Here is a 13,192-nt window from a genome sequence, read left to right on the forward strand (position 1 = left end):
TTTTTATGGAACACAGGGTCCAAATGACAAGGGTAGGACAGCCTTCTGTTGGTCTCCTTCTGTTGCTGAGGCCCCTACCTTGCCCCTGATTTAGAAGCTGCTAGAAGAAGCACCTGGGAAGCAGCAGAGGAAACCACAGCTCAAATTTTAAACCATGTCAAAGTGTAGAGCAGGTGTACTTCTTTGGTTATTAACTCAACTGTACTGGGTTGCTCTCCAGCTCTCTCTGTGTTGGTGGAATCACTGGTGGGAATGTGGGTAGATCTCTGTTTGCCATGAAGAGGATCTGAAGTTGGAACAAGCCGGTGTTTTCCACTGCCTGTCATTGATCCTATGGCACAGGAGCTATTGGTGTTATGTGTCTATTGGGTGAGGTGTTTGGTATAATAGCTCCGGTTGCCTGGCTGAGGTTTAATGTGTTTCTCCTATTACACAAGGCAGGGGAGAAAGGGAAGAAATAAAAATAAAATACACCAGAAGTAAACCAGGATAGAGAGATAGAAGGAATTTTCTGCATTTGGGGCAAGATAATTCAGTCAGCGATGCACACACGAGAAGGGCAGCCTGGGTCCTTCTAAGGCATTTACTGATGATTACAACCTTCTATCAATCAAAGACCTGCAGTTCAGAACCAATAGATGGCCCATTGGATAGAGGACCACCACCATAAACTTCTCCAGGCCCTGCGGAGGAGTATGGAGATCTGGTGGTGTAGTGCCTAAGGCATTTGACTGCTACCCAGAAGGCTGGCAGTTCAAATTCACCAGCCGTTCCTCAGAAGGAAGATTGGGCAATCTATTTCCATAGAGATACCATCTTGGAAATCCAAGGAGGGGTTGCTATGAGTCACAATCGACTCAATGGCAGTGAGTTTGGTTTTTGTGAGTTTTTTTTTTTGGAGGGGGGGAAGAAGTATGGCCTTCTGAACATATTGGTGTCATTGAAATAGAGTAATAAGAAAGCAACATCCATGGATGAAGTCCCATGCCACTGGAGCTCAAGAGTCTCACTACGTTTTTGCTGTTGACACATAAGGTGGAGTCACAGGACCCTACGCCCCTTGTGATTCCAGAGCTTTTGCTGAATATGCTTGATATCCATCTCTGTCTAAGCTTTGGGAAGAAGGAAAGGTTCTGAGGAATCTCCTCCTGAAGAAGGAGAATGGTTGGTTAGGCTTTTCTAGACCAAGGGCTCTGCATGGCAGGAGAAGTGGAAATGAGCTAGGTGAAGCTGATAGCAATAAACCACAGTGGCTCTGACCAGTTGGTAGGCCACCTGTTTTGGTCTTAAAGGAAAGTTCAGCATCTGTGCATGCCAGAGACCTCTGAGTGGCCTTGTCACAGTGGCCAAGGGCCTCACTAGCCTCACCACAGCAGTCCCAATGGTTCAATTCTCCCTAGGGTATCCCTGGAGGCAAGCTGAATGCTGGTACAACTCCAGTATGTACCACAGGTGATAATCTAGGAGCTGTGGTTTCCTCTGCTGCTTCCCAGCTGCTGCTTCTAGCAGCTTCTAAATCAGGGGCAAGGTAGGGGCCTCAGCAACAGAAGGAGACCAACAGAAGGCTGTCCTACCCTTGCCATTTGGACCCTGTGTTCCATAAAAAGCACCAGTACCCAAAGAAGAAGTCCATCCAAGGACTTCTTCAAGTAGAGATTGCTTTATACATGGGTGATCTTTAAAGATTTTGTGGCATTCGAGCCAAGTCTTCAGTACTCTTGATAGGGATATGAATGCATGGGGGTGGGGGTTCAGGCCATGCATGAGCATGAAGAAGAACCTGAAGCCAAGAGCCAGCAGGTAATTATTTGTATTCCCAGTCCCTGGTTCAGTGATGGGTTGAAAGCAAGTGTTCAATAAGTGTCATGTGTCCTCACTCAAAGACAAATCATTGATTAAATACAGTATTGTTTTGTTTTTGAAAAAAGAAGATTAAAAAAAAAAAAAGACATATGATGTTAAATGTAAACATCAATTGGAAGACACATTCTGATTTCAAACACATTAAAATGTGACAGCAGAGTGCTTTTTTGAATCTTTAAAACACACTATTTTGTGAATTTTAGTGGAAAACAACTTTGGAGTACTAGAGCAGAGGCATATATAACTGGAAAGATAGAATGGAACCAGATTGTGTAAGGCCCTGAATTCTAGCCTAACACTTTTTATTTTTAGCAGGGAGTCACTGGAGGATTTTTGAGCAGGTAGTCTGCACTAGTGGTGCAATGGTTAAACACTTGTCTGTCAACTGAAAGAAAGGTGGTTTGAACTCAACCAGTGGCTGTTTGAGAAAGACCTGGGGATCCGCTCCCTTAAAGATTACCAAAAATGCAAAACCAAATCCACTGCCATTGAGTCAATTCTGCCTCATAGTGACCCCCAGTGGGTTTCCAAGGCAGTAAATCTTTACAGAAGTAAATGGCACCATCTGCCTTCTGTGCAGTAGCTGGTAGATTTGAACCACTAACCTTCTGGTTAGCAGTCAAATACCTTAGGTACTGCACCACCAGAGCTCCTCCCATAAAGATTAAAGCATAGAAAACCCTAAGGAGCAGGTCTGTTCTGTCACATGGGATCACTATGAATAGAAACTGACTTAACAGCACCTAACAACAACAATTTGTTACAGTAAGTGAAAACGCACTGCTTAAGACAAGTAGCAACAGAAAACAGAAAAACTAACATGTATTGAGAACCTACTTATGACAGGAAAGATGATAAATTATTTTGAATATTATTTTATTTCATCTGCATGGCAACTTTGGAAAGGTATTTATTCATCGCATTTTACTGATGAGGAGCCCAAGCTTAGAGAAGATTAAAAACATTGTCTAATATTGCCCTGGTAGTGAATTGTGCCATTGTGTGCTTTCAAATACAGTATTAAAAAAAGAAGTTGCATATTTAAAATATATTTCATATTTCTCTTTCTAATAATACTGTAATCTTTCTTTATTACCTAAATTTCTTTTTTCTTTCTTTTTTTTATTATGATTTCAGTGAAAATTTACAGAGCAAATTCACTTTCCACACAGCAGTTCACATACACTTTGTCTTGTGACATTGACCACAATTTACCACAATGCAACAGCTCCCCTCCCACTTCCTCCCGACAGCTACCTCTTCCCTGTGTCCATCCCTCCATGCACTCCTGCCCCTTGACCTTTCTCCCTGTGCCTAAGCAGCCCTTCTTTCTCCCATGCTTGTTCTCTCCAAGGAAATGTTCAACTCACATGCCTGTCTCTTGTTTGGCTGGAAGCCACAGGTGTGGGTTCAATTCTAGACCTGAAGGGCAGCTAGGGGCCACAGTCTCAGTGGTTCCCCCCTTTTTTTTCCAAATGATTTTGAGTTTTGTTCCACATTGTTCTCCCTCTCTATCCAGGATCTCCTACATAGATCCCCTTCCAAGTGGTTGACAGTGGTAGCCAGACACCATCTAGTTCTTCCGGTCTCATAGTCATATAAGCTGCATATCGGATGGTGTCCCAGTCACTTGGACTAATTCTTTCCATGAATTTTTGGTTTTCTTCATTCTTCTTTGCTTTGGACGAGGAGAGATCCATCATTGCATCTAGATAGCAGCTTGCAAGCTTTTAAGATCCCAGTTGCTACTTGCCAAAGTAGGAGGTGGAACAATGTTTTGTGTAGTACGTTATGCCAATTGAGCTTGATGTCCCCTGCGACTATGGTCCTGAGCTCACAGGTTCAACTACTCAGTCCCTCTGGGTAGCTGGCTGTGACCAAGCAGTGACTACAACCTTGCCCCTTGTCAGCTCTACTATATATATATGTGGGAATTCAGTTCATACACATAAACTTATAGGACCATTGTCTGCCAACCCTATACATGTTCTTGACTACACTCCCTGCTTCATAGACATACCTACTAGTTCAGCCTATTATTACCTGAATTTCTGGAGTCTAGAAGCTAGTCATTGATTTATCTGGGGAGAGGGTTTAAATATTTTTTGGTGTGTGTATGTGTGTGTTTTAACTTTTTATTGTGATTTGGGTGAAAGTTTACAGAGAAAATTTATTTTCCATTCAACAGTTCACATGCATTTTGTTTTGTGACACTGATTGCAATCTGCACAATGTTAACAGCTCTCTTCCCACTTCCTCCCTGTAATTACCTTTTCCCTGTGTTCTTCTTCCCTATTAATTTCTGCCTTTTGAGCTTTCTCCCTCTGCAATGCTGCTTTTCTGATCTCCCATGGTTGTTCACTTCTCTGGCGTAATTGTTTACCTCATAGGCCTATCTGTTGTTTGCCTTTTCACCCTTGGGTCTAAAAGTATTGATGCAGTTACAAAGTGTTTCTGCATTCAAGAAGTGTCCCAAAAAGCCTGAGCCTTTTGAATAAATTAATTATTCTTCTCTGCTTAGGACTGTGATCTCTTTGGGTTTCCCAACAGAGATGGACTATGTGAATAAATTAAAGCTCAAGTTGCCCTTTCATTAGATCTCCTGGTGTTCTCCCTCTCATAACCAATGAAAACCTATTGATACTCAGAAGCATTTAGAGCTCAATTGAAAAAGATTTAACAAGAAGCTCTCAATTACAGAACAACTTTCTTTCAGTTTGTTGTTGTTAGGTGCTGTCAAGTTTATTTTCGACTCATGGTGATCCCATGTGACAGGGTAGAACAGCCTTATGGGGTTTTCCAGCCTGTTAACTTTACGGAAGCAGATCACCAGGTCTTTCTCCTTCAGAGCTACTAGGTGGGTTAGAACTGCCAACCAATCCATTAGCAGCGAACACTTAACCATTGCATAAGTAGGGCTCCTTTTCTTTAATTTCACTGTACCAAAAACATTCCCAGAAATTTCTTCTGGGCACATGTATTTGTCCTATTAATTCTATTTACAGTGAGATTTCAGTTTATATATGCACAGTAATGGCCTTGCAAATTATCAAAGACTGTTAAGTCCACCAAAAGTTTAATGGCTCTCCTTGTTTGCTATGATGCTACTCATAAGATTTATGTGTGCAACCTCATTTTAAAAGCTTTTTTATATATTCATAAAAAAGACATGGATTTCTAGTTAGATAGAGACTGGTGAAACCTCTGAGACTATGGCCTAGGATTACCTTTCGGTCCTGGAATTGGACTCACTCCCATGGGTTTGCTATCAACCAAACAACAGACAGGCCTACCAGCTGAACAACTACACCAGGGAGATACACTCCTTAGAAAAGTCAACCATGGAAGATCAGAAGGGCAACATTTGCATAGGGAGCAAGCTGGCAGGAAGGGATACATAGGTAAGAAGGACTCAGGGAAGGGATAACCACAGGAAGAAGGTGGGAGGAAAGCTGTTCCTTTGTGGGGATTGTAATCAGTGTTGTGAAACAAAATGTGTGTTAACTGTTGAGTGTAAAACGAATCTGCTTTGTAAAACTGCACCCAAGCTACAATAAAATATTTTATTTATTTTGAATGACTGTTTTTAATCTGCATTTCCTCCCCTGTTTCCCATGATTCCGTACAGAAGCAATCCCTCCAGCCTCTACTACAATCAGCTCCTCTCCCAGGACTTGTCTATGTGGCAGGCAAAGGAATAGAGAACCCTCTTTTCCTACCTATTCATCCGTCACAAATATTCCTCCTCAAATACTCACTCAAAAAACAAACCAAACTCACTGCCATTGAATCAATTCTGACTCATCGTGACCCCCATTGGGTTTCTAAGGCTATAAGGCTATAAATCTTCACAGAAACAAACGGTCCCATCTTTCTTCCACTTAACAGCTAGTGGGTTTGAACTACTGACCTTTTGGTTAGCAGCCAAATGCCTTAACCACTACACCACCAGAGTGCCTTTCCTCAAACACTACTAGTATGCGTAAATACATTTCTTGGAAAATCTACCAATAATTCACTCAGCTTTAAATGTATTTCTTTCTGAAATATAGGCATAATTTAGGCTCACACTGGGCACCCCTACCCCAATTGCATAGGAATATGTACTAAAACAAAAGGTAGAGACTTTACATAGAAAAGGAGAAATCAGAATGGTCTACAGTAGTCAGATATTGATTCCTGGAACAGATAAACCTGAGCAAGACCTAAGATGTGGAAAAGATTTGAATGGTCAGAAAGGAAACTGGGCATTCAAGGCAGAAGGTAGACAGCCAGAGGAAAAGCACACAAAGGGAGGAGTGAGCATGACATGCTCAAGATGGAATGAAGACTCTGACAGGTCCCATAAACATGTGAGTATATGGAGTATTGGGGGTTAATTTTGAGAGGAAGAGAGGTCCTGATGGTGTAGAAGTTTATCATCCAGGAAGAGTGGAGCTAATTACACGAGAGTGACTGCTGACAGTGGTGAACTAGGAACATTATTGGAGTGAAGGGTGGACTGCGGAAGGTAAAGACTACAGATAGTGAGAACAATCTCAATATCATTGTAGTCTGGGTACAGGGGTAGTGTAGATAGCAATGTAAATGAAAGTCTGGGAATGAGAAATTTCAAAGCAAGAGTGTAAAGATTTTATAAATGATGCAGTATAATAAAAAAGAGTGGGATCGATCAGATGAACTATGGTGCCATTGATAAAACTGAGGAACTAGGAAGATAGCTAATTTGATGAGGAAGTTCAGAGTTTGACGTGGGACATCTAAGAAGGCCTCAGAAGGTAAAAATGAAAAACTAGTACTCACATAAGACAATGAAATGTAGGCATGTGTCACTTTTATGTCCATTAAAAGTGATGTCAGGCTGCACATACATCCATGGTCCCATGAGGTGTTTTATTTTTTATTTTATTTTTTGTTTTTAAAGCAAAGGGGTGAGGTGGAGCAGCTTTCTTTTTCTTTATTATTTCCCCATAATGGTTCACTTGCTGAAAGTGAAGATGACTTGAAGCATTTACTGATGAAAATCAAAGACGATAGTCTTTAGTGTGTATTACACCTCAACATAAAGAAAACAAAAATCCTTACAACTGGACCAATAAGCAACATCACAATAAATGGAGAAAAGATTGAAGTTGTCAGGGATTTCATTTTATGTGGATCCACAATCAACACCTATATGGAAGCAGCAGTTAAGAAATGAAACATCATATTGTGCTGGGCAAATCTGCTGTAGAATATCTCTAAAGTGTTGTTCTGGTTACTTGGTACTGCTCTGACAGGAATATACTACAAATGGGATGGCTTGAACAAACAGGAGTTTATTCTCTTACAGTTTGGAGGCTTTAAGTTCAAGTTCAAAGTGCCAGGCTCTAGGGGCTGAGTGAAATTCCCTCAACCTTGCAGTCCAGCTCTGCCTCCTGCTCCCGGCCCACTGGAACTAGAGGTTTTTCTTCACTCAGACAGCTTCTGGATGCTGAGGCTGACAAACTCAAGGTTGACAAGTAAAAAGGCACAATCCCAATGTTACCAAACCACATGGCAGGCCATTAATGTAAGTCCATTGAAAGTCCCAAGGTTGGCAGAGCATGACAGGTTGCTGAACAACGACATGGCTACATGCAGAGCCCAAGCATGCCATAAGCTAGAGACTATCCCCAAGGCTTCTCCTTATATACAGGAAGCAGACCACATCCCAAAGGCAGCTACTCAGCTGCTTATGGTAGATCCCACCATGGAGTTGATTGCCAGACTCATCATGGAGAATAATTACCACAAGCTGCCCACCCACTCAACCAGGTCCAGCCAAGTTGACACACAAATTTAACTGCCACAAGTGTTAAGGAGCAAAGATGTAACATTGAAGACTAAAGTTCACCTGACCCAAGCCACAGTATTTTCAATTGCCTCATGTGTGTGTGAAAGCTGGACAGTGAATAAGGAAGACTAAAGAAAAGTTGATGCCTTTGAATTGTGGTGTTGGCAAAGGATACTGAAAATACCATAGACTTCCAGAAGAAAGAACAAATATGTCCTGGAAGAAGTGCAGCTGGAATGCTCAGAGGTGGGAATGGCCAGACTTCGTATGGTCATACTTCAGTCGTATTATCAGAAGGGACCATTCCCTGTGGACAGGGTCTTTTCACCATATTTATTCAATCTGTATGCTGAGAAAATAATCTGAGAAGCTGGACTATATTAAGAAGAATGTGGCATCAGGATTGGAGGAAGGCTCATTAACAATCTGAGATAGGCAGATGACACCATTTTGCTTGCTGAAAGTGAGGATGACTTGAAGCATTTACTGATGAAGACCGCAGTCTGCAGTATGGATTACACCTCAATATAAGGAAAACAAAAATACTCACAACTGGACCAATAAGCTGCATCATGATAGATGGCGAAAAGGTTGAAGTTGTCAAAGACTTCATATTACTTGGTTCTACAATGAATGCCAATGCAAACAGCCGTCAAGACATCAGACAACGTATTGCATTGGGCAAATCTGTTGCAAAAGATCTCTTTCAAGTGCTGAAGAGCAAAGATATCTCCTTGAAGACTAAGATGCACCTAACCCAAGCCATGATATTTTCAATTGCCTCATATGCATGTGAGAGCTGGAAATGAATAAGGAAGACCGAATAAGAGTTGATGCTTTTGAGCTGTGGTGTTGGTGAAGAATGCTGAAAATACCATGGACTGCTAAAAGAATTAACAAATCCGTTCTGGAAGAAGTGCAGCAGGAATGCTTCTTGGAAGTGAGAATGGCCAGACTTTGTCTCACCTTCTTTTGTCATGTTGTCAGAAGGGACTATTCTCTGGAGAAAGGATGTCATGCTTGGTAAAGTAGAGAGGGTCAACAAAAGAGGGGAAGGCCCTCAACGAGATGGATTGATACAGTTGCTGCAGCAATGGGCTCGGGTATAGAAGGGATCGTGAGGCTGGCACAGGGCTGGGTATTGTTTCACTCTGTTGTACATAAGGTCACTATGAGTCGGAGACATCTTGACAGCACTTAAAAACAACAACAAAAGAGAGGGTCAGAGAAAAAGAGGGAAGCCCTCAATGAGATGGATTGACACAGTGGCTGGAGTGATGGGCTCAAGCATAGCAAAGATTGTGAGAATAGCGCAGGACCAGGCAGTGTTACGTTCTGTTGTACATAGGGTCACTATGAGTCAGAGCCAACTCAATAGCACCTAGCAACAACAACAATAGTTTGAAAGATTCCAAACTCTCAGAGTATATGAGCAGCGAGGCTCCTGAGCATATTCCAATCCCTACAGAGCCTTCCCCTTTGCCTTCTCCTTCCCTTCCTGGCTTCATTCACCCACCCCAATCTTTCACTCTCAGCAGCAGGCAGTGCTTGTCCCAGCACCTCCATTCCGGTTGGGGGTTCTTGGCTCATGGTGGCAGCAGCTGCACATGATCAGGAAGCTGCTGAACTAACAGGGTGGCTGCAGCCAGGGCTACCACCTCCAGCCAAGCTCTTGCTTGCTGCCCATTCTCATGAATACTTCTCCTTCCCCACTCCTCCCCTTCCCATGTGCACAAAGTCCCTATCTGGCTGCCATACAGCCCCCTGCCAGGCTCACTGTACACTAGGCAAGGCTCTTGTTCCAATGGATACAGCTCTTGAGCTTTGTGCAGAGGTCTCTAAGGTTTTAATATAACAGGCTTTACAAGGATTTACCTGAAGATTGTCCAGTGATCCCCTGTATATAATATGGTGTTTGCATAATGTCAAAATTGCATAATGTCATATTTCAAAAAATGTCCTGTGGACTTTAAGCTATGCATACCTGTACTGATTTAGCTGGGTAGCTTCCTCCTCCTCCCCCAATCTAGTCTATGTCTTTCTTCATCCTGCCCTATATCCCAGGATGTTTGCATGATCTGGTAGTACATGGAACTAAACTTCCTTACCTTCTGACTTCCAGTGCAGCCTAGCCAATATGAAACAGTGTGGTAAGAGAGTGAAGGGATGAAAGACAATAAAGTTGAGTCATTTATTCTCAAAATTATGACCTTTTTGGGGGGTCACAGGGATGTGGCTGTGTTCCACAACTGAAGGTCACAACTCCTGGACATTAGCACATGAGAAATATTGCTGGTAGTTGCCATGTCAGCAGCTCTGACTCGTGGTGACCTTATTATGTACAGTAGAACTAAAAGTTGCCGTCTTCATGCTCATCAGCATGTTGGAGTCCAATGTTGCAGTTATCATGTCAAATCATCTCATTGAGGGTTTCCTTCATTTTCACTGACCCTGCACTTTACCAAACATGATGTTCTTGTCCAGAGAGTGGTCTTTCCTGATGATGTATCCAAATGAGCTGTAGTCTCAGCATCCTCACTTCTAAGAAGCATTCTAGTTGTATTTTTCTAAGACTGAGTTGGTTGTTCTTTTGGCAGCCCATGGTATATTCAATATTCTTCACCACACCACAATTCAAATACATCAGTTCTTCTGTTTTCCTTTTACATTGTCTAATTTTTGCATGGAAATGAGGCAACTGAAAAGACCATGGCTTAGATCAGGCAGACTTTACATGTTTGCTTTTTAAAACAGACCTTAGTCATCAATGTGACTTCTGTTTTTTAAAACTTTAAATGTATTTTGCAGCAGATTTGATTTCCTGACTGCTGCTTCCATGGACATTAGTTGTTAATCAAATCAGAACGAAATCACTGACAACTTCACTTTTTTTCTCTATTTATCACGATGTTGTTTATCAGTTCAGTTGCCAGGATTTTCATTTTCTTCATGTTCCGGCTCAGGCTTATAATAGCATCCTCAAGCATACATTCAAATCTCCATCCCCTCTCAAGAGCCAGAAACTAGCCCGGCCACCACTAGTACAGAGTAGAAAGTCTATTACCAGACACTGTAAGTCTCAAAGAAGAAGAATGAGCAAAGTGAAGGAACCAAAGAGAAAACCACAGTTCAAGGAGCTCAAAGAGTCTCATCCTGTTGATGTTTTCCTACTGTTTCCTAGCCTTGAGGACAGGTCTGATAAACTGTTATCCTGAATTTGGCAAAACTCAGCTAGAGTCTCCCTTGGTTGGAAAACACTGTACGTGTTTTCTTTCCTTTCACAGAAAATTTGACTCCTTACTTCTCTCCTGTTAGGGGAAAAATAAATAAATAAACAAAGATACATAGATTAAGCTGAAAGTTTGGAGTTGGTCATTTCCCACACAAAAATCTAAGCCCCAGCTCAAAGTCAACTGGGCATTTGGTAGTGATAATTACGGCTAATCATTCCAAGCAAAGATGCATATTGTCTTCAGGAACTTATCTGTGTACAAGATTTGTAGAGGAACCACTTCCATTTGTGTGACCTTCTTCAAATCACTCAACTTCACTATGGCTCAGTTTCTTCGAGGACCTCTGGTGCCCCATTGGTTATGGCATTTGGCTGTGATTGGAACCCACTAGCCACTCTGCGGAAGAAAGATGAGGTAGTCTGCTTCCCTAAAGATTTACAGCCTTGGAAACCCTACGGGGGCAATTCTACTCTGTTCTATATGGTCTCTATGAGTGGGAATAGACTCCATGGCAGTGAGTTTGGTTTGGTCAGTTTCTTAAGCTATAAAATGAAGATAATAATATTATCTACTTAATAGGAAAATTGTGAGGGCATAACAAGATAATAAATGCAAACTGTTCAGTGCAGTCTGACACAAAAGTGATCCATTACTGCAGGAAAATAACAAGTATTGAGTACCTACCACGGACCGAGCAGTGTGGCGTTTTCCCATACTTTAACGCTTTTAACGACCTGGAGCCATAGCAAAAGATTCAGTGCTGAACCGTAGCGTAGAACGAATGCAAAGGATGCAGAAATTCTGCAGACAAGGAGTTCCTAGAGGGGTCCAGAGAGGCCCAGGGGGGCGAATGGGCGGGGCCGCAGGGGCGCGCGAACAGGGGCAGAGACTCTCAGCCTCAGCCACCCCAGCTCTGTCTGTTCCTGCGACCCGCCTGCGCCATGAGGACCAAGCACGTCAATTTGTTGATCGCGCTAGTCGCCATCACGCTCTTTACCTTCTCCTGCTTCTGCGTCTCCAGAATGGCTCAAACCAGTAAGCAGCGGGTGACTCTCCCGTCTCCCCAGCCTCCGGGCTCCGGGAGAGCAGGGGCCGGCCCGGTCGGAGAGTAAGGGGGTGTCGGGGGGACCTGGCGGCGGTCGCCTACCCTCATAATGAGTAACAGCGTGGGAGCTTTATAGATATGCTCCCCATGCCCTATACCGCCGGCGGTTAAACTGTAAAGGGCGCCCAGGTCTACACCTTGGCGATTGGTCCCGCGCAGGCGCGCTTGCGCAGACAGATTCGGCAGCCCTGTCCTCCTTGGTGCCAAAGGACATTTCTGTGTGTCCTTTTGTTCTCTAAGACTCAAGGGCCCCAATCTATGCCCCAGCTTCCCCTCTCCTTCCCTTCTTTCCTCATCTTTTCCAGAAACAGCTGAATGTCTTGTCTTCAAGAACTCCAACACAGTCAACATCTTTCCTCTCTTATGGTCTTTGTTCTATTATTGTGCTACACTCCCAGGGCCACACTCCAAGCCTCCCTGAAGTGTTTTTGTGAAGCTGAAAGAGGGTAGGATGAGGAAGAGGGACATAATTGACAATGTAGAGCTCTGACTTAGCACCCTAACTTTATGAAATTAGCCATACTGCTTCTGTTAAGTTACCACTTTGAAACACACCAAGATTTCAATTTATTGTTGTCTGTAGAATTTCCAGTAATATATCAGACAGTGTTTCAGTGCTATTCATAAGGTTTTCACTGGCCAATTCTTTGAGAAGTGGATGGCCCCTTCCTCCTTCTAAGTCTATCTTAGTCTGGAAGATCCATTAAAACTTGTCCACCATGGGTGATGTTGCTGGTATTTGAAATACCTGTGGCGTAGCCTCCAGCCTCACAGCAACACACAAGCCACCATGTAACAACAAACTGACAGATGAGTGGTGAAACATTGTCCAACATAGTGCTGGAAGATGAGCCTCTCAGGTTGGAAGGCACTCAAAATATGACTGGGGAAAAGCTGCCTCCTCAGAGTAGAGCCAACCTTAATGATGTAGATGGAGTAAAGCTTCCAGGACCTCTATTGGCTGATGTGGCATGACTCAAAATGGGAAGAAACAGCTGCAATCATCCATTGATAATTGCAACGTGGAATGTATGAAGTATGAATCTAGGAAAATTGTGAGTTGTCAAAAATGAAATGGAAAAAGTTGGGGACCAGGTTTGCTGGTCCAATAGAGCCTGGTGTAACCACTGAGACTATGGCCCCTAGCTGCCCTTCAGGTCTGGAATTGAACCCACA

General features: G+C 42.9%; 1 protein-coding gene and 1 pseudogene across 1 annotated transcript in view; one reads left to right on the forward strand and one right to left on the reverse strand.

Moving 5' to 3' along the window:
- Positions 1 to 331: 331 nt before the first annotated feature.
- Positions 332 to 9,268, reverse strand: LOC103197327 (annotated as a pseudogene).
- Positions 9,269 to 11,852: 2,584 nt separating this feature from the next.
- Positions 11,853 to 13,192, forward strand: part of MGAT4D (MGAT4 family member D) — a 144,426-nt gene continuing 143,086 nt past the window's right edge. The window contains exon 1 of the mRNA XM_007941222.1: positions 11,853 to 11,946. Within this exon, the coding sequence (XP_007939413.1) occupies positions 11,853 to 11,946 (94 nt within the window). The remainder of the gene's footprint in view (positions 11,947 to 13,192) is intronic.

Source organism: Orycteropus afer, unplaced genomic scaffold (genome assembly GCF_000298275.1).
Source record: "Orycteropus afer afer isolate SDZICR_OR568_19922 unplaced genomic scaffold, OryAfe1.0 scaffold00076, whole genome shotgun sequence".
Lineage (NCBI taxonomy): Eukaryota > Metazoa > Chordata > Mammalia > Tubulidentata > Orycteropodidae > Orycteropus > Orycteropus afer.